At 38.0% G+C, this 24,524-nt stretch overlaps 2 protein-coding genes across 14 annotated transcripts in view; one reads left to right on the top strand and one right to left on the bottom strand.

The window, feature by feature from the left end:
* Window positions 1-12,927, bottom strand: part of GPR34 (G protein-coupled receptor 34) — an 87,598-nt gene extending 74,671 nt beyond the window's left edge. For 2 of the 6 annotated variants that reach the window (XM_054470910.1, XM_054470915.1), the window contains exon 1: window positions 1,179-1,513. The gene's annotated coding sequence lies outside the window, so the exon portion shown is untranslated. The other 4 variants (XM_063660450.1, XM_054470912.1, XR_008496994.2 and 1 more) reach the window with 4 other exon arrangements.
* Window positions 1-24,524, top strand: part of CASK (calcium/calmodulin dependent serine protein kinase) — a 400,547-nt gene that overhangs the window by 294,559 nt on the left and 81,464 nt on the right. For all 8 annotated transcript variants that reach the window (XM_054470905.1, XM_054470901.1, XM_063660449.1 and 5 more), the window contains exon 11: window positions 10,785-10,906. In XM_054470905.1, coding sequence (XP_054326880.1) covers window positions 10,785-10,906 — 122 coding nt within the window. The remainder of the gene's footprint in view (window positions 1-10,784; window positions 10,907-24,524) is intronic.

Raw genomic sequence — 24,524 nt, 5'->3', positions numbered from 1 at the left:
AAATCAAATAATTCAGAATCAGAACCCAACATTTGATGTCTGAAATCCCAAACAGTTCCAGTGATTGTACTCATGGAACATGAGGGCTCACTTTGGGGTCGGCTGTGGGACCATGCTTCTGGTGGCTCATGTAGTGGGCCGAACTGTGGCTTGATAACCTGCTTGTTCTAAAATCATACTGTTTGTTGTTTGTCCATATGCTGCCTTCCTCCTAGGACTTCTAGCAGCAGAAAGTAGGTATCCCTTTGTTTTCCTTTAAGGTGTATCTTTTATGCAAAAGTGTTTGGCTTTGCATGGTTCGTAATCAGCTTGACTTTTTCCTTGGCTGTTTATGTGTAGTTGTTTAAGTATTAATTTTAACACTGCCTGGTCATAAAATTAAAACTTGGATATATTGATTTTTGAGGCATTGTTACACAAACAATATTAACTTCTCACTTCTTTCATAAGAGGAAAAAAGACAGTGTTAAAATTTCAACCGCACTTAATACTTCACATCTGAATTTCACATACGAATACATTAATTCTGGGGAAAGAGTAACATTTGTTTTAGAGTTTGGTTTCAAGAAAACTTTCAGGGTAAGTGAATTTTTCTTTGACAATTACATCACCTATAAGTGGTCTTTATTGCTTCCTGTTACTGAGTCCATTTTCAGTTTATTTGGAGCTGTGAAATAAATTCTGAAATGATATCTCTTAACAACTTTTACCATCGGATAGAACATTTATAAGGAATAATGTAATAGCTAGATTTTAATTACAAAGGGGCATAATTTCAGTTTGGGAGAAAATTAAAATGTAAGAAATGTACACACTGTTGAGTACATGTAAAACTGAGGTAATCTGAATAAGATGGGTGGATTGTATCAATGTCAGTATTCTGGTTATGATACTATACTATAGTTTTGTAAAATGTTACCAAAGGGGGAACTGAGCAAAGAATACAAGGGATCTCTCTGTATTATTTCTTACAAGTGCATGTGAATCTACAATTATCTCAATAAAAATTCTAATTAAAAAAATAAACCTTTACCTAAAAGATAAATGAGAAAGCCTGGGTATTAATGATTGAATTCATTTTCACATTTTCTTACATTAGTTATCTGTAGCTCAAATTGCAGCTGATTTAATATAAATCTTAAAGTATATTAGTTACCTATTGTTGGGTAATGAATTACCTTAAAACAGCAGTTGTCATCTCACAGTTTCTGTGGGTCAGGAATCTGGGCGTGGCTTAGCTGTGTGCCTCTGGCTCAAGATCTCTCATGAGATTGTGATCCAGTGCTGCTATCTCACCGGAAGGCACAACTGCAGGAGGAATCCTCTTCCAAGCTCACTCACATGGTTGTTGCCAGGCTTCAGTTCCTTACTGGCTGTGGTCCTCTTCACAGGGCTGGCTGTTCACAGCATGGCAGCTCACTTCCCAGCACGAAAGATAAAAGAGGGGGGCAAAAGTGAGAGAGAGTGCCCAAGACTGAAGACACAGTCTTTACAGCCTAATCTCATAGTGACGTCTTACCACTTCTGCGCTATTCTGTTCATTAGAAATGAGTCAGTCAGTCCAGCCTGCACTCCAGGGGAGGGGATTGATTACACAAGGGTGGAAATACCAGGAGACCAGGTTACTGGGGCCCATCTTAGAGGCTGCCCACCACGTACAAATTAATAACTATTAAAATGTAAGATTCTTCCCGTCTAGATTTAGCACTCCTCTTTTTTTTTTTTTTTTTTTTTAATCAGCCAACCTGTCATGTTATTTGAAAATGGGCATCTTGGATGTATCAGTAGTGATTTTCCTTAGTTGTAAAGCTTTACACGAGTGGGTACTTAATAGCAGAATGTTATTAAAGTACTTTGAAAAATCTGTGCTCGAAGATGTTTCTATTTGGAAGCATAGACTATTTTAATAATCATAATGGCATTAGAGATTGTAACATCTATACGCTGACAGAATACATATGCAGAGTTTACTTCCTTTAATAAATTTCAAGGTATCTGTACCATAATCTACATATGGAGACTCTAAAGCATGTATCACCATATGTAAGTTTTCATAACTTTAGTTGGATATGGCACAGATGCTTATGTCCAAAATACAGTTTCCATTACAGGATTCATTATTGCTTATAACTTGATTGATAACAAAAAATTTGCTTTGTGCAGTGGGAATAAAAGATATTGAACAGGGTGTGGTGATAGAGGGAAGAGATTGGCTGCAAAGGGACAAGAGAGAACTTTTTTGAAGTGATGACAGTGTACACTTAAATGGCGAATTTTAACTTAAAACAGTATACCTTAGTAAGCAGATTTTTTTAAAAAAGTATTGTGCTTGCAAGGAGGGGCTTTGATTGAGTAGGTGATAATGTGTGTGTGTGTAATAATATAATGTGTTAATTGATCACTAATATAATAGAAAAGGTATTGATTACTCTTAGAAGAAGCTAGGCTAGATTCAGATTCTAGATTTGCTCAGTGATGCTGAGTTTCATAGCTATACATTGTAAATTAAGAAATACACACACATTGAGAATTTAATGTGTTATTTTGTGAAAATCTGAGAAGCAGGAATGGGATTTAATGATCTCAACTGTCATCCATCTGAAAAACCTAACTTGTGATTTTAAATAAGATGGCATACTGCCTTACACTATTCCCTTTTAAAAACAGGAAATGTCCCTGCTTTTATCTTTATGAAGTTTTATTTATGAATAAAGTTTGTACTATTTTTTAAAAAAAGAAATACACAAATCTTTATTGAAACAATTACAGTGAAAACCTGAGTATATCAAAACTCATTGAATGGTACACTTAAGATTTGTGTATTTCATTCTACGTAAATGAAAAAAAAAATGAAAAAAAAATACCTCAGAGAAAAATAAGCATTGCAATCTTTGCTGAAGTCTTTAAGGGTGAAGTGTGCTAATGCTGGCCACTGCCATTTAATGTGAAATGAATGAAAAATACGTGAACTGATGGATAGATGGGTAGACATGTGATAAAGCAAATACAGCAAACTGTCAACATATGTAGGATCTAGGTGGTGGGCACGATTCTTTCAAACTTTCTGTATGTTTGAAGCTTTTCGTAGTAAAATGTAAGGGGAAAAACTTTTAAGACATACTCAGCGTACTTTAACACTGAGAACTTTTTAGTCTAAACATTTGACTGTTTATTTGTCTGTCCTCCTTTTGGGTTATTTTTACTTGGTCAACCTTTTTATGAGACTTCCACTCTTGTAATGAGATTATTCTAGACTCAAAGCTTTTATTGACCTTAAAAGCATATTTCTCTTTAAAGAAATAGACTTAGAAACATTTTTTAAACAGTTGACATATTTATGCTTTTTTTGACTATTATTTCATAATAGTAGCAGAAAACTTTTGAAAAACTTGTTTGTGCTGGTGAGATTATTTGAAAAAGTAGAAGTATTCAAAGTTAAAATGTGCAGGCCAGTCATGGTGGCTCATGCCTTGCCAGCACTTTGAGAGGCTGGGGTGGGAGGATTGCTTGAGGCCAGGAGATTGAGATCAGCCTGCACAACATAGTGAGAGCCCATCTCTATTAAAAAAAAAAAAGTATGATTATAAACCTGATTTTTAGATACAAACTTTATTGCCAAATGAATTATGAAAACAAAATACTATTCTGAAGGCAGGGCATTATAGTATCTAATAAGTTCATGAATGTGGAAGTTTGGACCAAGGGCTAGGAAAAAACCTTATATGGTAAATCAAATTGAAATTAAAGAGAGAATAGAAATTAGACATCACGCCTGTAATCCCAGCACTTTGGGAGGCCGAGGCGGGTGGATCACGAGGTCAGGAGTTTGAGACCATCCTGGCTAACACGGTGAAACCCCCTCTCTACTAAAAATACAAAAAAAAAAAATTAGCCAGGTGTTGTGGTGGATGCCCATAGTCCCAGCTACTCGGGAGGCTGAGGCAGGAGAATGGCATGAACCCGGGAGGCGGAGCTTGCAGTGAGCCGAGATCACACCACCGCCCTCCAGCCTGGGCGACAGAGCGAGACTCCGTCTCAAAAAAAAAAAAAAAAAAAAGAAATTGGACATCACCTCATTACCAAATGCAAATCATTCTGGTGCATTGCTGAGGATAAAACATGATTTTGTGGGTGGGGGACAGTCTATTATGGAAGGAACACTGAATTAGGAGTCAGAGACCTGGGTTCTAGGATTTGATCTTCTGCTTATTGCCTGTGACCCTTGGAAAGGTTATTTAACCCTACTGAGCCTCTGGTTTTTCAAATATAAAAACACTTGCTGACCAAGCACGGTGGCTCAATGCCTATAATCCCAGCACTTTGGGAGGCTGAGGCAGGAGGATTGCTTGAGCCCAGGAATTTGAGAATAGCCTGGGCAACAGAGAGAGACCCCCATCTCTACAAAAAACTTTTAAAAAAATTATCCAGGCATGGTAGCGTGCCTGTAGTCTCAACTGTTTGGAAGGCTGAGGTGGAAGGATTGCTCAAGCCCAGAAGGTCGAGGCTGCAGTGAGCCAGGATCACGCCACTACACTCCAGCCTAGGTGACAGAGCAAGAGCCTGTCTCAAAACAAAAAAACACTTGCCTGCAGAGACAGGGTTATTGTGGAATCACATAAGGTAGTAAGTGTAAAAGCACTTTGGAAATTATAAGCTGTTAATACAAATATAAGTATTAAAATAATTTCAAATGTGGCTTTAAGGAAACAGTACTATAAAAGAAATTGTTTTCTGTGGTTAAGTCTTTCTCATACTTTGTTTTCAATTCTTCAGAATTTACTCAGAAAAAAATCATTTTAATCAGGCCATTTTATGAAGTGTCTTGGTACAAAGCACTCTGCAAAGTACACCCCAGAATACAGAGGTAAATAGGATACCTACAGTCCTGCCATTAAATCAACTGCCCTCTGAGGTGAACTTGTATACTTTTTATTGATTGATTTTGTTTTCAAGATAGTTACAAGTTTATTCAGAGGTTTTATAGGAAAAACAGCCTTTTTAGTCTTTGAGAAAAATAGTTATATGTGGCAGTATTGATCTTCAAAATGAAGACTAGTAACATCTTAATTAGCATGTGCTGCATGTGTTATATTAATAATCACTACTGCCTCGGGGTTTAAAATCTAAAACAAATAGCAATGGAAAAGCCCGAGAAGTGTCTTTGTGTCTATTTATATCTTATAATGAATTGAAACACCATGGGATTTTTAGATGGTTGGTACTGAACTACAGATATCAATTATACACACATCTATCCAACCAAGAATGTGTTCTGTGGTTCTGTTTGTCATACCCAAAGAAAGAAATAACGGAACTAGAACAGGTGTTAATGGAAGGTGTTAAAATAATCAAGGGTGAAGACCGATTTTGAGGTTAAGCCAAAAATATGTATTTATTCCATTTGAAAAGATGAAGGAGAAATGGAATAAAAACTCTAATTTTTCTGCCTAATTACGGAAACTTAAAAATAGGGGCACTTTTCAGAGCTTGAAATAGACAACTTGAGTACAACTAGGGAAATGCTTCTTTTCATGATTGAGAACCCATCAAGTTAATCATATTTGGGTACAAGATAAGACTATAAATCAGTTCAGAAGAGGTGACAGATCCAAGGAGGTTTAATAGACCTGTTGGAATTGTGGCTCTTGCCTACTCTAAATGCCTGCTAACAGATGCCTTTGTGCTTTCCAGCAAAGTATCTGCTGGTCCTGTCAACACAGCTTTGATCCTGTGTGGGGGTGGTGAATTCCTGCTCATCTACCTCTCTGCGGCTCCCCAACTCCTCCCTAGGCAGCCTGTGTGTCAGTTTGTTTTTACCTCTTCTATATCGTTTACTTCAGGGTATAATATGCCTACTTCACACACCAGTCTGAGAGCCCCTTCCTCAGGGCCAGTGATCATATCTCTGATTTCTCTGAAGCCCTTGCCTAGTACCTAGCAAAAAGCAGGAATATTCAATAAAGATTTTGGGGCCGGGCGCTGTGGCTCACGCCAGTAATCCCAACACTTTGGGAGGCCTAGGCGGGCGGATCACCCAAGGTCAGGAGTTCGAGACCAGCCTGGCCAACATGGTGAAACCCCGTCTCTACTAAAAACACAAAAAATTAGCTGGGCGTGGTGGTGTGCGCCTGTAATCCCAGCTACTTGGAAGGCTGAGACAGGAGAATTGCTTGAACCCAGGAGGCGGAGGTTGCAGTGAGCTGAAATCATGCCACCGTACGCCAGCCTGGGCAACTGAGTGAAACTCTGTCTCAGGAAAAAAAAAAAAAAAATAGATTTTGGTTATTGTCTGACCCAATAGGGCATTGTTCAAGTTCTTTTCCAACCTCCATATTCATGCATAAACCACACAACTTCTTGTTGAAGGTTTCCCGTATGTTTTCTAGCATAGCCTATTAGTGTAGTAAGTTAGGCAAAACATGGACTTTGAAGCCAAACAAACCCAGGATTGAGTCCTGGCTCCACCATTTACTAGCTATGGCCTTCCATGACCCTTCTGAAGCTCAGTTCCCTATCTAGAAGGTGGGATAATATATCTGCCTTACTGTGTTGTCCTGAGGATGTTCCTGGAACATAATAAACACTCAAGAATTGGGAGCTGCTGTTAATGTTTCCTTAAGTACTTAATTCAGTGCATACTTTGTAGATATTATAAAATGAATAAAATAAAGAGCTGCCTTAAGGACCTTACAGCTAAGGGAAAAAAAGAGTGAACAAGCACACACGTAAGTAACTCATGGAGTGCGCTGGTGGTACAGGAATGGCATGGAGCACTTGGGAAGTTCACAGACCAACAAATGATACATCTCTGGTCTGGTACAGCCAAAATTGCTTCCTGGTCTTGAGACTGACCATCTTAGTATTCACTTGATAAAAGGTTATTTTTGCTTTAATCTGATATTATTAATAAACTGCTACATAAACTATATATCAGCACGAGCAATGCTGGTAAAAGGCCGGGCACAGTGGCTCAGGCCTGTAGTCCCGGCACTTTGGGAGGCTGTGGCAGGCGGATCACTTGAGCCCAGGAGTTTGAGACCAGCCTGGCCGACATGGTGAAACCCCATCTCTACTAAAAATACAAAAATTAGCCGGGCGTGGTAACCTGTAGTCCCAGTTGCTTGGGTGGCTGAGGCACGAGAATCACTTGAACCCAGGAGGCAGAGGTTGCAGTGAGCTGAGATCATGCCATTGAACTCCAGTCTGGGTGACAGAGTGAGACTCTGTCTCAAAAAAAAAGAAAAAAAAAAACTCAGTAAGATTTCACTGAGATAACTGAGTGAAGATGATAATTAGGTTTCTGTGGTATCAGCTGAATTTTTTAATATACAAAGGAAGCACTCGATTAGTATTTTTGTTATTGTGGTTTCATAAGTCCAGAAGTTCAGAACTGGCTTTAGTAACTTGATAAACCTAGCATCATTTAATTCTGTTGTTGATGACATGCTGGGGTCAGGGGTTCAGTGGGACATTTGGGACTAATTTCTTCACATCATCTCTTGCTTTCCAAGGCTTTCAGTAAAGGATGAAGAGAAAATTGGCTTTTAACTAATTTCCAGATTTTTTGATGGGGGGGGGGGGCTCTCTGAACAAAGTAAAAATCCTGAGAAGATCAGGTAGAAGGAAGTGGATTGGGTTAATACCTCTTTAGGAATAACAGAGGAGATGAGGACTGATTTCTGCCATTTATCTCTTTTATCCCACTTAATATCCACTTAATGTTTTCAGTGAAAGGATACCAATAGCCTGGCAGGCATAATTCAAAATTTAATATCATCCAGCCGGGCATGGTGGCTCACGCCTATAATCTCAGCACTTTGGGAGCTCAAGGCAGACGGATCGCTTTAGCTCAGGAGTCCAAGACCAGCCTGGGCAACATGGCAAAACCCCATCTCTACAAAAAATACAAAACTTAGATGGGTGTAGTGGTCCCAGCTACTCGGGGGGCTGAGGTGGGAGGATCACTTGAGCACAGGAGGTCGAGGTTGCCGTGAGCCGAGATTGTGCCACTGCACTCCAACCTGGGCAACAGAGCAAGACCCTGCCTCAAAAAAAAAAATTATCCAGGCCAGGCGCAGTGGCTCACGCCTGTAATCCCAGCACTTTGGGAGGCCAAGGCGGGCGGATCACGAGGTCAGGAGTTCGAGACCAACTTGACCAACGTGGTGAAACCCCATCTCTACTAAAAATACAAAATTAGCTGGGCATGTTGGCACGCACCTGTAATCCCCGCTACTCAGGATGCTGAGGCAGGGGACTCGCTTGAACCTGGGAGGCAGAGGTTACAGTGAGCCAAGATCATGCCACTACACTCCAGCCTGGGCAACAGAACGAGACTCTGTTTCAAAAAAAAAAAAAAAAAAAATTATCCATAGTTCCTTCAACAGACGAATGGTCAAACAAACTGGTACATCCACGCAACAACCTGGATGAAGCCCCAGATAATTATGCTAAGTGAAAAAATGCAGTCCCAGAAGGTTACATACTGTATGATTTCATTTATTCTTTTTATTTTATTTTATTTTTTAATTTTTAGAGGGACTCCTCCTTGCAGACCAGGGCTACCCCATAGGCAGTATGCCCAGAATAGGAGCCTCATTTATTATCAAAATGACAAAATTGTAGAAATGGAGAACAGATTAGTAGTTGCCACAGGTTAGGAAGGGATAGAGTAGGAGGGAAATGAGCATGGCTATAAAAAGGCAGTATGAGGGATCCTTGTGGTAATGGAATGTTTTATAGCTTGACTGTATCAATGTCAATATCCAGGTTGTGATATTGTACTACAGTTTTGCAAGATGTTACTATTGGAGGAAACTGGGTAAAGAGTACATGAGACCTTTGTGTTATTTTCTTTTACAACTGCATGTGAATCTACAATTATCTCAAAATGTCAAATTTTAAAAAACAGCTACAGTAATTTCCACGTGGACAACCAACCACACAGTATGTGGCTTAAGACCCAAATCTTTAACATAATTAAATAGAGCTACAAAAATCAGTACCTTATATAGCATTTTTTTTTTTTTTTTTTTTTTTTTTGCTATTGTAGAAAAACTTGGAAAGTATGGACAAGAACAGAATGAAATAGAAATAGGACAGTAAAGATAATGACTGTAACACTTTTGCTGTGTTTCATTCTGTTTTTTGTTTTTCCTGAGTTTGCATATATGTTTTGTTTGGTTTTTTATCGTAACTGGGAATATACAGTTTATATAGTTTTGCATTCTGCTTTCTTGAATTCTATATCATGAAGATTTCTCTATGTCTTTGAAATTCTTCAAAAACAATTTTCATTTGGCTACATATTCCATTATATGGATATTCTATAACCTATGTAATCATCCTCTATTAGATTTATTTTCCATTTTGTATGATAATATCATTATATATAAATCTCCCATTTTTTTCCTTAAGGTGGGTTTTTGTAAATGGAATTACTAAATCGAAGTGCATGAACATTTTTAAGGCTTTTTGATATATGTTACCAATTGCTTTCTGGAAAAGTGGTACTGATATATATTCTCACCAATAATTGCATGTGAATGGATGAGGTCTAAGTCAGGAAGAATTAGAAACAGAGTTCTGGAGCATAAAGATTTTTATCTTTATCAAAAATATAATTTCTCAACCACAGCAGTACTGACATTTTGAGCCAGATAATTCTTTGTTGCGGGGGCTGTCCTGGGTATTGTAGGATATTCAGCAGCATCCCTGACCTCTACCCACTAGACAGCAATAGCCGCCCTCCCGCTGTAGTTGTAACAACCAAAAATATCTCTAAACATTGCGAAATGTCCACCTGGGTAACAAAATTGCCCCTGGTTGAGAACCACTGATCCAAAGACTTGAATGTGCAATGAGACACTTATTCTTAGACTTTCTCTACTGTGTACTAATGTTCTGAAGCTTAGCTCCTTGGAGCTCTTTTTTTGTGGAGTATGTATGTGTATTCTGCATATTGCCTGCAATGTAAAAGAGGCTGATCTTTTTTTTAAGGCTGTGTAAATGGCTTTGTTACTCCTCATTATGTATCTTTCCCTACTGACATCTGCCTGGTTTCCTGGTTATGAGAAGAAACTTAAAGTGATGGCACTTCCATTTGCTTTGCCCTACAAAAATGATTTGCCTTGAAATTTAATATGGTATTTGGAAGTGTCAGTGTACCTATACTTTGTCTTCTGAGTAAGAAGGGTAAGAGTAAAACAGAATGAGAATGACTTTGGGTCTCTTGAGTCTGTATGTAAAGGAGAAAAAAAGGAGTGGACTGGGATTTTTGTTAACTAAAGTTCGAGTCTTAAAAACTAAGAAGCCTATTTTAAGCAGCAGGAGTTCCCAGTTGAAGGTCTGTTCCTTGTATCTACAGCTGGCTTTACCTTCAGTTCTTGATGGAATGCACCTGGGTAAAAGGCCAATCTTGTTTCTATAATATTTCAAAACATCTTGGAGTCCTGAAACCCATACTCTCTTCCTGACATAAAACTTGCTGTGTCCAGATCTTCTAGTGCTTAGGTTATACTTGATAAATTTCATTAATTCAAATAAGCTGCAGTTTCTTTTGAAAAATGAAGAGCACACAAATACATTTAATAAGAACATGAACTCTCTGAAAATAGTGTCCTTAAATGATATGAAACTCATTTAAGTCTATCCTTCAGTAAAGACACTAGCCTTTGAAGTTCTGATATGAATTCATTGTTCTTAAGTGTAAGATTTAGGTTAAAAAAGTTAGTTTGACATTGACTTTCTATACTGGCTGTTTCTTTTCTGTTTGTCCCCCTTAGGAGCAGTCTCACAGGTGCTGGACAGCCTGGAAGAGATTCATGCACTTACAGACTGCAGTGAAAAGGACCTAGATTTTCTACACAGTGTTTTCCAGGATCAGCATCTTCACACGCTACTAGATGTAAGTCTGTCTTTTTATTATTCTTGTTTTTTGGTGAATTGAATATTGGCCAGGCACGGTGGCTCACGCCTGTAGTCCAAGCACTTTGGAAGGCCGAGGCGGGCGTATCAGGAGGTCAGGAGACCAAGACCATCCTGGCCAACGTGGTGAAACCTTGTCTCTACTAAAAATACAAAAATTAGCCGGGCGTGGTGGCGCGTGCCTGTAGTCCCAGTTAGGACTGAGCTGAGGAGGCGGAGGCACAAGAATCACTTGAACCTGAGAGGCGGAGGCTGCACTGAGCCGAGATCACACCACTGCACTGCAGCCTGGGTGACAAAGCAAGACTCTGTCTCAAAAAAAAAAAAAAGAAATTGAATATTTAGCATACCTTTTTGCTTTACATGAATTCTCAGATGTCTATCGTAACAGTCCTTTTCAGTTGCCTTAAGTCTATGAGAAATGTGGGAAATCATCCATCAAAAATTCATGATTGAAATACAGTATATGGCCGGGCACCGTGGCTCATGCCTGTAATCCCAGCACTTTGGGAGGCCAAGACGGGTGGATCACCTGAGGTCAGGAGTTCGAGACCAGCCTGACCAACATGGGGAAACCCCATCTCTACTAAAAATACAAAATTAGCCAGTTGTGGTGGTGCATGCCTGTAATCCTAGCTACTCGGGAGGCTGAGGCAGGAGAATCGCTTGAACCCAGGAGGCGGAGGTTGCAGTGAGCCGAGATCGCTCCATTGCACTCCAGCCTGGGCAACAAGAGCGAAACCCCATCTCAAAAAAAAACAAAAAAGAAATACAGTATATGTACAGTACAAATGCAATAGAGCCTAGCAGGCTACAATGGGGAAAAAATTATATATCTTTATATTTATAAATTATATGTACATAATGCATGCAAGTGGTATGTGAGTTTTTAAAAGAGTAGAATGCAATCCTACTTTACTGAATTATCTTATATTTCTGTTAGAAGAATCCATTGAGGTTAGCTGTGGTTACTTTTTATTGCTTTGCACATTACTTTAAAACATTATACCTCCAGCATGAGTATAGGAGAGAGAAAAGCAAATGAGATACTGTGCAATAGGCTGTATTCCCACACACATTTCATATTTAACATTGTTTTGTTCCATAGATTCAATGTCTTCTCCTTAAAACATAAGCATATACTCCATCTTTAAATATTACAGGCTCCACTGACAGCAGACTGGGATACAAAAGAAAAAACAGAAGCTGACCATTTTCATTTCAGTCACATTTTAAGTAAAATACCTTTCTTAGAGAACTTGGTTCACTTCAACAATGAAAACTCTTGGGTGGTTTTGATGGTGTTTGAACATGTTAGTCTTTTTGCAAGAAAAATCTTCCCTTAATGAGAGAATCATACTTGCTTTGGGGTACCTAGAACTGTTTGGTGCTGAATAATTCACCATATGATGTAAATGAAACTAAAGCAAAATTTCTCAGAATGTGTTCTACAGAGCATTGCTCTGGGAGGTTGCTATGGGTGTTGCCATGGTGGGAGGGGGAAGTAGATCTTAAATTTATTGGTTAAATTATTTATTGACTAAATAAGTTTGGGAAATGCTACATTCTTTAGTCTTTTTATACAGATCCACAGTGGGCATTGGTATATTGATGCTCTGAGATGATCTAAAGCAAAGAAACCTTTTTAACTTTCTTTATCAGCATTTCTCAAACTAATTTGGGCACAGAACTTTTATTCACAATCCTGTTGAGTTCTGTTTTGATGAGGACCAGTTTGGGAAAAGCTCAGCTAAGAGTGTTTGTTGCATTATGCTTCAGCTTCACACTAAATGCAGCCGTAGGTATCTAACAGTTGCTTCTTTCCCCAAATGTGGTCAGTTCAAATTAATTATCAGATTTTCATAGCTAGTTTGGCCTTTGTATATAGTGTACATATTAATTAGGGCTGACTAACTGTTATAACATGTGATTCTAAAATTTGAGTGGCTTAACAGAATAGAAGTTTACTTCTTGCTCACTTCACGGTCCAATGCAGGTAGATGAGGGAGTTCTTTTCCACACCGTCATTCAGAGACCCAGGCCTCTTCCACTAGGTCACACTGCTATTTCCCAAAGTCTTGGAATCTTCTACTGTATCCTTTGTTCCTAGCCAGCAAATGAGAGAAGAGAGAACATGGAGAATCTTGCAGGGTCAAGCTTGGAAATGGGTTTATCTCACATTCCTTGGCAACTGCTAGTCACGTGCCCACCTGGATGTGAGAGCTGAGGAACATAGTTTAGAAATGTGCTCAGGAAGATAAGGAATTGGGTCTTCTCTTTAGTGTAATTTATCTTAAGTAGTATCTATTCACTGTCATTGCTGCAGAAAGTTTTCACAATTGTGTATTTCCCACTGAAGTTTATACCCTTTACTAGAACTAGTTAGTGCAATATTTAGAAAAGGCTGCAGCAGTGTGTGGAGATTTTGTTTATTTTATTGTGGTCAGTGGTTAGGTCATTGCCAGGTAGATTTACTGACCTTCTTTTGAATCAAGGACTTTTTGTAACAAAGACTTTTTGTAATTTAAACACTGAGAGAAGCCCAAATTGGTTTCAAAGTTGTATTTTTTCTTATTGATATAACAAGGTATCTGAGCACATCAAGCTCAAGATTGCAGGGGAGATGCAGGAACATTACTGGCTTATACAAAGAAAGGGGCAGCTATTCAGACACGAATAACTGCTGCACTGTTTGGTATAAATTGTCACAATTTCAGAAGAGATTCTTAGATGTTAGTGAGAAAAACATACTTAACTTTCCTTTGCATTTGTTTACATTATAAAGAAGTATCTGCCTTATTGGCATCTGCCCTGTCAGTGCAGGTCAATTTGAAAGAGGAGCTGTTGGACTGAAAATGAACCATGCCTATTAAAAAGATGCAGTATAAGACCAGGAGTAGTGGCTCACACCTGTAATCCCAGCACTTTGGGAGGTCATTGTGGGAGGATCACTTGAGCCCAGGAGCTCAAGACCAGCCTGGGCAACAAAGCAAGACCCCATCTCTACAAAAAATTTAAAAAGTAGCTGGGCATGGTGGTGTATGCCTGTGGTCCCAGCTACTCTGGAGGCTGAGGCTGAAGGATCACCTGAGCCCAGGAATTCAAGGGTGCAGTGAGCCATGATCACACTACTGCACTCCAACCTCGGCAACAAAGTGAGACTCTATCTCTAAAAAAAAAAAAAAAAAAAGGTGCAGTATCTTCTGAATTTTGTAAACAGGTGCCATACATGAACTCCAGTCAAATTAATGACTATGAGGCCGAGCCCTGGACAATATTTGCATGCATGTGGTTCTGAATCTCCAAACTGAGCTATTTCTAAATGAAAGTTTAGGCCAGGTACGGTGACTCACGCCTGTAATCCCAGCACTTTGGGAGGCCAAGGCAGGCGGATTACCTGAGGTCAGGAGTTCGAGACCAGCCTGACCAACATGGTGAAACCCATCTCTACTAAAAATACAAAAATGTGGTGGGCACCCGTAATCCCAGGTACTTAGGAGGCTGACGCAGGAGAATCACTTGAACCCAGGAGGTGGAGATTGCAGTGAGCCGAGATCATGCCACTGCACTCTAGCCTGGTCAACAGAGCGAGACTCCGTCTCAAAAATGAATGAATGAATGAATTAATGAAAGCTTAATCATCATGAATGAAATAAACCATCATTAGAATTTGCCCTCATACCCTACATCCCATAAATAAGGCTTATTAAGCTCATTTCACAGCTAACAGGCTACATTTTAATAATATAATCAATGAAGAATTCAAGTGAATGCCATATAGAGAAATCTAATCATTTAAAAATTTTTAATATTTAAATGTTTGTGGTATACATTAAGGAAGAAAAATGGCTATGACCAACTCTTGGGGAGCAGCTGTTAAAACTTTGGACTTTCAGGCTGGGTGCAGTGGCTCACTCCTATAATCTCAGTACTTTGGGAGGTCGAGGCGGGAGGATCACTTGAGGTCAGGTGTTTGAGACCAGCCTGGCCAACATGATAAAACCCTGTCTTTACTAAAAATACAAAAATTAACTAGGCATGGTGGCGCACACCTGTAGTCCCAGCTACTTGGGAGGCTGAGGCAGGAGGATCGCTTGAACCCAGGAGGTGGACGTAGCAGTGAGCTAAGATCACACCACTGCACGGTAGCCTGGGAGACAGGGCAAGACTCTGTCAAAAAAAACTGGGCCTTTCATTTTTCTTTCTTCCTATGTTCCACATACCATGGTTGATTTGGAATTGTTTTGTTTTGCAGAATCAAAACGAATTCTTCTGCCTTTTTTTGTTTGTTGTTTGTTTTTTGTTTAAGACAGGGCTCTCCCAGGCTGGCTCACTGTAGCCTCGACCTTCTGAGCTCAAGCACCCTCCTACCTCAACCACCCAAGTAACTGGACCACAGGTGCACTACCACACCCAGCCTTTTTTTTTTTAAGAGACAGGTCTCACCATGTTTGCCCAGGCTACCAGGCTAGTCTCAAACTCCTGGGCTCAAGCAGTTCTCCTGCCTCGGCCTCCCAAAGTGCTGAGATTACAGGCATGAGTCATTGCCCCGGCATGAATTCCTTTTTAAGGATTCCAAGTAGGGACACCCAGGGGGCATAGTTTCATGGACCATGGATTAATTAAGGCTAATTAATCCCACTGAGCCATTTTAGGAAATATCTTTACCATTTTTATGTTAATTCTGTTAACTCAATAACATTCTAAATAGCTAGGTATGAAGCCATAATTTTAAGGCTGACAAAAAGAAACAGGATTAAGTTCCTAAGAAAAACTAAAGATTATCTATGACTTTATTTTTTCTGGTCATGTTCTTAAAATAATAACAAGCTCAAAATTTGAAGAGGCATTATTAGAATTTGTTTAGAGGAAACAAAACTGCCAAACTGAAACATTTACATTAAAATGGAGAAGTACTGTAATTCTACTGAAAGGGAAATGCTTTCTGAAAGCTTTTGAATTTGAGTAAAACACATTTAGTTTAATCTGTAGTTAGAAACTGATACAGAAAACTCTAAATATTTGCTATCTAAGTAGTTCCAGCCTGGCACACATACGCAGCTTCTCATTTTGTGGGAAGAAATACAGAGGCATGAGGAACTGCTTGGTCCAGCTCGTTGCAGTATGCCTGTATTTAAAAATTAAAAGCACTGGTGCTAAGATGATCTTCGTATGAAATGTATAGATCAATTAGTAAAGTACAATTTGACATTAGTTTACTAGGACTGCCATAACAAAGTACCACATGTTGTGTGGCTTAAAACAACAGAAATTGATTGTCTCATAGTTCTGGAGGCTGGAAAGTCCTAAATTAAGGCATTGGCAGGGGCATGCTCCCTCCAAAGGATCCAGGGAAGAATCCTTCCTTGTCTCTTCCAGTTTCTGGTGGTTGCCTGCAATCCTTGGCATTCCTTGACTCGTAGATGCATCATTCCAGTCTCTGCTTCCGTCATCACATGTCATTCTCTGTGCGTGTGTGTCTGTGTATTTACATAGCCTTCTTAGAAGGACACCAGTCATTGGACACCCTAATCCAGTATGACATCATCTTAATTAATTACATCTATAAAGACACTTATTTCCAAATAAGGTCACATTCTGAGGTTCTGGGTAAACATAAATTTTGAGTGAAGGACAATATTCAACCCGGTACAGCATGGAAAACTGATTTAACCCTGAATTAATTCTTCACGTGTGAGTGCAAATTACACAAATCTAATATAAAATAATGAAATGTTACCCTGTCATCCATTAATTATGCTTTATTGGGAATTGGTGTTAAAGTGTTATTTATGTCTTGTAATGATATTTTGAATCAGTTATGGGTTGGAATTTGTATGTGATACATTGGAAGGTCAGTGGGTGGGTGAGTTTTTGATGGACTGAAAAGCCACGTTTTTCAGATTAAAAACGTTTTACAAATATTATTTGGTAGTAGTTTTCAGTCTTCTCAGTTTCTAGTATAAATTTTCCTATTAAAATAATAAATGTTTAGTTTGTAAATCACCAGTGTTACAAAACGTTGTTAAATGACACATCTCTCTGCCAAACTTTGACAACTAAGTTTTAAACATTAACTGGCCATCTGTCATACCTCTCAACAGCTGTTAGCATTTGTTACACACTGCTGTTTCCGTAGTAAATGCCCCCACCTAATTATTTCTGTAAGAAGTCTTAAAATTGTGGTTTCTGAAAATATAATGGGTGATTAGATTAATATAGCAATTTATCGATGAATTTTTAAAATTGCAGTAGCAATTAATTTAGAAGTCTTTATAATATTAATTTATAAGTAGACTTTTATAATAGACTTAGTAACTTTTAAATATTGCATTAGCAATTAACTGATACTTGGAATCTTTCATATTTTGTATGGCCAACATCTTTATTATAATTTTTTACCGTTTAGGGAGAGTTAGCATTTTTCCATCTGGCCTGGAGTTAGCCATGGAAAACTACAATTCTTGATTTACTATTTTGCTTTTTTGAGATGACATTAAATTAGTAGCCATATTTAGAAGAGCTTATTTTTAGAACTCAGAAGTTTCCTAAAGGAAAAAGATGGAACTTCTACAATAATCTGGAGATAATGTTTTTGAGCAATTTGGGGTCTGAGAAGTAAGTTAAATACAGTGTTAGGTTTGGATATTTAAAGAGATTGCCAATCAGGAAATGCCAAAGCTAAGTTTCCCAAGAATTTGTAGTCCAGCCAATTTGCATTTAAATGTCTAGAATAATAAAGCCTATCTGAGGACCTTCAGAGGATGAGCTACTAGTAATTTCTTAGGGCCCCGTCCAGTCTTAAGAGTCAGCTTTGGCAATTATGAAACCAGCTGCACAGTGGGCCCCCGCCCAGTGGTGGTGGTCTTTGTGCTTCTTGCCTCCTGGGGCTGTAGACTGAAGCGCATTGCTGTTCACTTTGAATTTGAGTGTCTCTCCACTGTTTTCTAACTGGATGGGCAAAACCTCCCATATCTGTTTCCCTCCGTGTATTGAAGTATTATTGTCAGTGTAAAAGTACGGCATGAAACAAAATACCTGAAAGCTAGAAACACCATATGTCGTGAATATTCTCAAAGTATTTTTCATTCTTTCTTAATGTAAATAAATATCAATAAACTTACCAAAAAAAAAAAAAAAGCCACTAAGCATATGGTTCTTTGTTAAGCAGCAATAGAAAACTGATAGAACCAGGAACAAGATGAGGATTGTCCACTCCCCACTTCTATTCACCATTGTCCCAGAGACTCTGGCCAGTGCAGCTAAGACAAGAAAAAGAAATTCAAGGCATGAAGATTGGAAAGGAAGAACTAAAATCATCCTTTCCCAGAGTTGTTATCTTGCATGTAGAAAATACTAAGGAATCCACAAAAAATCTAATAGCATTATAGGCAAGCTTAGCAAGGTCACAAGATACAAGATTAATATACACCCATTATCTAAATTTCTATATGTGAGCAAAAAATAACTCAAAAATAAAATTAAAGAAATATTCACAATATTATAAAAAGAATAAAATAGAAATAAATAGAACAAAAAAAGTAGGATTTGTATACTGAAAACTAAAAAATGCTGCGAAAGAAAGATCTAAATAAATGAACAGAGATATACTGTTGGATTGGAAAACTTAATATTGTTAAGATGGCGCTTTTCTCCACATTGATCTATAGATCCAATGCAGTCCCTATCAACATCCCAGTAGGATTTCTTTGTAGAAGTCAACAAGGTGATCCTAAAATTTATATAAAAATGCCAAAACAATTTTGAAAAAGAAAAAAATTGGATAACTGATTTCAAAACTTACTATAAGGCTACAATAATCAAAATAGTATGGTGTTGGCATGAGGATAGATATACAGATCACTGAAACAAAAAAGAGTCCAGAAATAAACCCTCACATTTATGGTCAATTTATTTTCAACAAGATTGCCAATGCAATTACATGGAAAAGGGGATAGTCTTTTTTTTTTCAAATGGTCGTGGAGCAGTTGGAGATCCATATGCAAGAAATGAACTTAGACCCTGTCTCATACCATACACAAAAGAAAATTGCCTCAAAATGGATCATAGATTCACTTTAAGAGCTTAAAACTATAAAACTTTTAAAAGAATATAGGAGTAAATCTTCATTACCTTGGGTTAGGCAAAGAGTTCTTAGATGTGACACAAGGGAATTTGGGGGGATTAAGGAAATGTTCTTGAACTGGATTGAGATGGTGGTTGTACAACTATATAAATTTACTATCATCCCACTAGATTTCACAGGGCCATTACACTAAATTAAAATTTAGCTTTGTGGCTAAGAATTTACCACTGATTCAGAAATACTAAATATAGTTTTTTCTCCCAAGAACTGTTTTATTAACCAGCGTGTAGTTGTGCCTTATGGAAGAAGTCCAAATTGTGTTTTTTGTTTGAAAATGTTATGAATCACATGACTTTATAGATTTTCAGTATGGAAGACACCTTAGAGCAACTTATTTTAGTTCATTCCTTCTACATTCAAGTACATATTTGCCATTTCCAAAAATTCACAGCTTTTTGACATTTTTTTAACATCAATTTTTTGGTCTTTTTTATTGTGGCAAAATATATATAACATAAAATTTGCCACTTGCACCATGTTTAAGTGTACAGTTCAATGACATTAAGTATATTCACATTGTTGTACAACCATCATCACTATCCATCTCCAGAACTCTTTCATCTTTCCCAACTAAATGTCTGTACCCATTAAATACTGACACCCATTCACCCCTCTCCTTAGCCCCTGGCAACCGCCCTTCTACTTTCTGTCCCTATGAATTTGACTACTCTGGGTACCACGTATATAAGTGAAATTATCCAGTATTTGCCCTTTTGTGTCTGGCTTATTTCATTTAGCATGATATCTTCAAGGTTCATCCATGTTGTAGCCTGTGTTAGAATTTTCTTCCTTTTTAAGGCTGAATAATATTCCATCGTGTGTGTATACTACATTTTGTTTGTCTACTCATCCAATATTGATGTTTTGTGGTTGATAATTATGTACTAGGAAAAACCAAATTCTCAGAATAAGGCTATCTAATCGTAGGGAATTCTGCCTCGTTCCATCTCCACACAATTACTCTTTCTAGGATGCAAGTTAGATCTTATACTATACATCTTTGTGAAGGAATGTGTGATTTCCACTGAAAGTATTAATGACTACGGGAGTCCCTCCAGTTCCCTTATTTGTTCAGATAAATTACTTCTTAGAGCAGGGTTTAGAATTTACTCTAGAATACCAAGAATAATGAATCAGCTTGTCACCAGTACCAGTGTTACCCACTGAGTGCCATTCTCTTTTTATGACACCATGATCAACTTTACCAAAAGGCAAAGGAATTTGCAGAAAGCCATCAAAGTACAACAAGCACTGATTCTTCTTTATGCTATTCTCAAGGAAAGGAGGGGTTTCCCCCTAGAAAGGAATGTGATATGCTCAGTTAAAGAATGTTCGATGGAGTGGCTTGCAGCATTCATCATCCAAGAACATAGCTGTTTTCTTCTCTTTGTGGCCCTTCAAACATGATCTCATAAAACTCTTCTGCCAGACTGCCTTTGTGTTATTCTCTTTAAATTTTTCATGACAGAAATTCATTTTTGCTACAGCTACACCAAGTACAAATGCTTGGTGTTTACCTATGCAAAATAAAAATGCTAGCAAAAGCCAAAAATAATTAAATGAAATATTATCTGACACACCTAATATAACATAAATGTTACCTTTTAAAGCAGCACATTAATAATTGTATGTTCATTTAATGTAAATATCATTTAACTCTTGTAGTGGCTTAAGAAGAGCCAAGCTAGGAAATGTGATTTTAACACTTTAAAAAAATAGAAAGGAAATTAATATCATAGTGAAAATTTCTCATAGTTGGGCAAGCTCTTGTATCTGATACTACAAAGTACCGTATTTCAGAAGATTTTATTAAAACAAAATAAAATCTGCCTTATTATATCATGTAACTGGTTTTTTTCCTCATGCTTTCTTTTGCTCAAGAATAGGCATTATGATTTGTGTTTTACAGGGCTTAATTTTAGAGTTATTTGCCCACTTGAAAAAGGCATAGAGAACAGTCAAGCTAGGTCATCTGAGGCCAGTGTTTGAGTTTCTCAGAAATAGCTGCCAACTGACCAGAAATCTGCCACACTGGCCTATGTTGTTAGGCTACCAAAGGCACAGTCTTCTTGGATTGAACTAGGAGGTCAAGCAAGTCTTAATTTCTTGAATTCAAAAATAAATCCCTGTAAGTGCAATGTTCTAATAAGATTAGAACAAAAGCAGCCCTGTATACAGACAAATAAAACCTAAACAAAACAAGGGCCTTCTTAGAGGTTCTTTTGCTGTCAGGATCCAAAGGATTTTTGCAGCTTTTTCAGGAAATCTTGTACTGGCCCAGAGGTACTGATTTTTTAATTGCCTTTTTTGCTGACAGAAGAAAACTTTAATAATGGATTTAGAGCAATGTATTACTAGGCCAGCTGCACTCCTTCTTGCACCTTCGAGTAAGGATATATTCCCCATCATGATTTTACTAAAACTTGATTTAAGCTAGCATTTCACTGCTAAGCTATTAAACTAAAGCTTTCCTGGAACACCTAACTCAAGAGCATCCAGGAACATTCTTCTTGGCCACTAAATACAGTAAGCAGTTGTCCATTACATGTCCATCTTCAACTTGAGTTATGTAGTACAAACTGGGCCATGGTATTGGGAGCAGCCCTGAACATTAGTCCAGGGAAAATCTAAATTCCAGGGTGGAACTCTTGCTCCTTGATTTCAGTCACTAGATTTAGGAATTTACACACTTTTTAAGATGAGAAACAAATTTAGTTTAAGATTTGTGAAATTTTCAAAATGAATGAAATGAAATCTTCAAATCTTCAAATGAATTCCCTTCAAATGAATGGAGTTTGCTATCTCCATGCAGATAGTCATCTGTATGACTATTATTTGAGTGCTTTCAACTATTTAAAATAAATTGATTTTTAGCAATTTCGTAGAATATAAAATTTCAAGAAAAACAATTTTTGGTGCAGGTAGGATAGGCATTCTTTGTACGTCAAAAAAGAAAAATGGCCTGAGTGATTTTGATTTCTTTTTGTAACTTGTAATATCCCAATGATACAGAATTGTGTTTAGATTTGTAAGAAGGACAGGTTATAGAACTTCTTCCAGCCAGGTGCCATGGCTCACGCTTATAATCCTAACACTTTGGGAGGCTGAGGTGGGTGGATCACCTGAGGTCAGGAGTTCAAGACCAGCCTGTCCAACATGGTGAAACCCCATCTCTACTAAAAATAAAATAAAATACAAAAATTAGCCGGGAGTGGTGGTGCGTGCCTGTAATCCCATCTACTCAGGAGGCTAAGGCAGGAGAATTGCTTGAACCCAGGAGGCGGAGGTTGCAGTAAGCCAAGATCGCACCATTGCACTCCATCCTAGGCAACACAGCAAGACTCCGTCGCAAAAAAAAAAGAAAAAAAGTTCTTCCTAGTGTTTAATTGTAGCTCCTTAAGTTTTTGAAAATGCCATTTTAAATTTTGCAATGTTTCTTTCACACTTACGTTGCCCATCATGCAATCTTTAGGCCACTGCTAAATACACTGCTCTTCTCCAAGCTTGAACTACATGATGTTTAATGATGCCAAGGATCTTTGAAAGGACTGTGTGTGTGTGTGTGTGTGTGTGTGTGTGTGTGTGTGTGTGTGTGTGTGTGTGTGTGTGTGTGTGTCAGGGTCTCAGTCTGTCACTCCGGCTGGACTGCGGTCATGCAATCATAGCGCATTGCAGCTTCGACCTTCCAGGCTCAGGCAATCCTCCCACCTCAGCCCTTCAAGTAGCTGGGATTACAGGAGTGCGCCACCACGCCTGGCTAATTTTTGTATTTTTTGTACAGACGAGGTTTCCACATGTGGCCCAGGCTGGTCTCAAACGCCTAGCCTCAAGCAGTCTGCCCACCTTGGCCTCCCAAGGTGCTGGGATGACAGATGCAAGCCACTGCACCTGGCCTCAACAAGTTTATATGTAAACTTGAGCAAGAAAAATAGATTTTTAGATCTTACAAAGTTTTCTGTGATCTCCAACTTCAGAAAATCAGTTCCAGTACAGTAATTGAATATCAGTTCTCTGTGTTTCAGTATTAAATCAGCTTTCCCTAATATTTTGCTCAATTTCAAATGTATATGAGAAAATACCTGTTATGTATTGATGGCTGATCTGCTCAGTTCATTGAAAAGATGTGACATTGGAACTTTGTTCCTATTTACCCACGTAATTCACAGAAACTGAAGAAAGTTCTTAATAAGATAGGCAGTCTTTCCAGAACAAGTTATTTCAATGTTCATTATTGCTACACAGTGTAATTCCGTGCACACTGTTATTATCTGTTTTATTAGGATCATCACAGACACATTCATTAAATATTTTGCAGCTAAATATTTGATTCTTGCAAACTTTCATTCTTTTCCAGCAGGAAACTTCTTCAGTATCTATAAAGTAAGTGATAAGATGATGGTTGCTAATGAATATCAATGTTCTTTGCAACCCTACAAGCCTATGCCTACAGTATAGTTGCAAAAGTTATAAATTTGTCTCAAACAATATACATTCTGGTCCTTAGATTTGGTTTTCTCTGTGCAAAAAAAGTTAGTGGGACATACAACTCAGTGATAATTATTTTATAGCTTCTTACCATGCATTCCATTTTAAATGTTGATCTTGATAAATACTGCACATAAACTATGAGCAAAACACAGGTTTCTATTTGATAACTAAGAAATCAGAAGATAATGTGATATAATGAGTATGATAAAAAATGAAACTTGATTTAGTGCTTTGAATGTAAATAAAAGATGACGTATTAACTGATTTTATCATCTTTATGTTTGAAAGTACAATCTCAGGAGATTTGAATTTAATATCACCACCAAGTTTATTCTGCTTCATTTGAAAACCCATGTCAAATGTAGAATGTGGTCTCTTTACGGAACTGTGGCGACACTTCCTAAGACAGAAAGATGAATGAAGCATGTCGGTGTAGCTATGTGTGGTCATATCTGACTCAGTGCCAGAGATTTGCAGAGAGCAGGCCTATCTGTGAGACAATATGAGACAGTCTGTTTCCCTTGCAGCTGTTCACATTTCCTTGTTTTGCCCTGGTGTTGTGTGTGCATGTTTTTTTTTTTTTTTTTTTTTTTTTTTAATAAAAAGTGCTGAATTTGGGTAATGGTAATTTCATTAGAAAAAGAGAGTAAACAGTAACAGATTCATTCTTGTTTTCCCTCTAGGGATAATTTATTAACATTCTTCCTTCTCTCTTCCTCCCCTTTCACACCTCAGCTTTACAAATACACCTGATACCTTCAAATTTCAGGAAAGCAAATAGCAAAAGGAAATACATTTTGTCCTTCCAATACAACTTGAATTTAAGCTTCTAAAGCAGGGATTCACAAACTATGGCCCTCAGGCCAAATCCAGCTGGCCACCTGTTTTTGTCAATAAAGTTTTATTGGAACACAGCCATGCTCATTCATTTATGGATTATTAACAGCCGCCCTCATACAACACA

The sequence above is a fragment of the Pongo pygmaeus genome, chromosome X, assembly GCF_028885625.2.
Source record: "Pongo pygmaeus isolate AG05252 chromosome X, NHGRI_mPonPyg2-v2.0_pri, whole genome shotgun sequence".
Lineage (NCBI taxonomy): Eukaryota > Metazoa > Chordata > Mammalia > Primates > Hominidae > Pongo > Pongo pygmaeus.
This window is presented reverse-complemented; position numbering and strand designations above follow the sequence as displayed.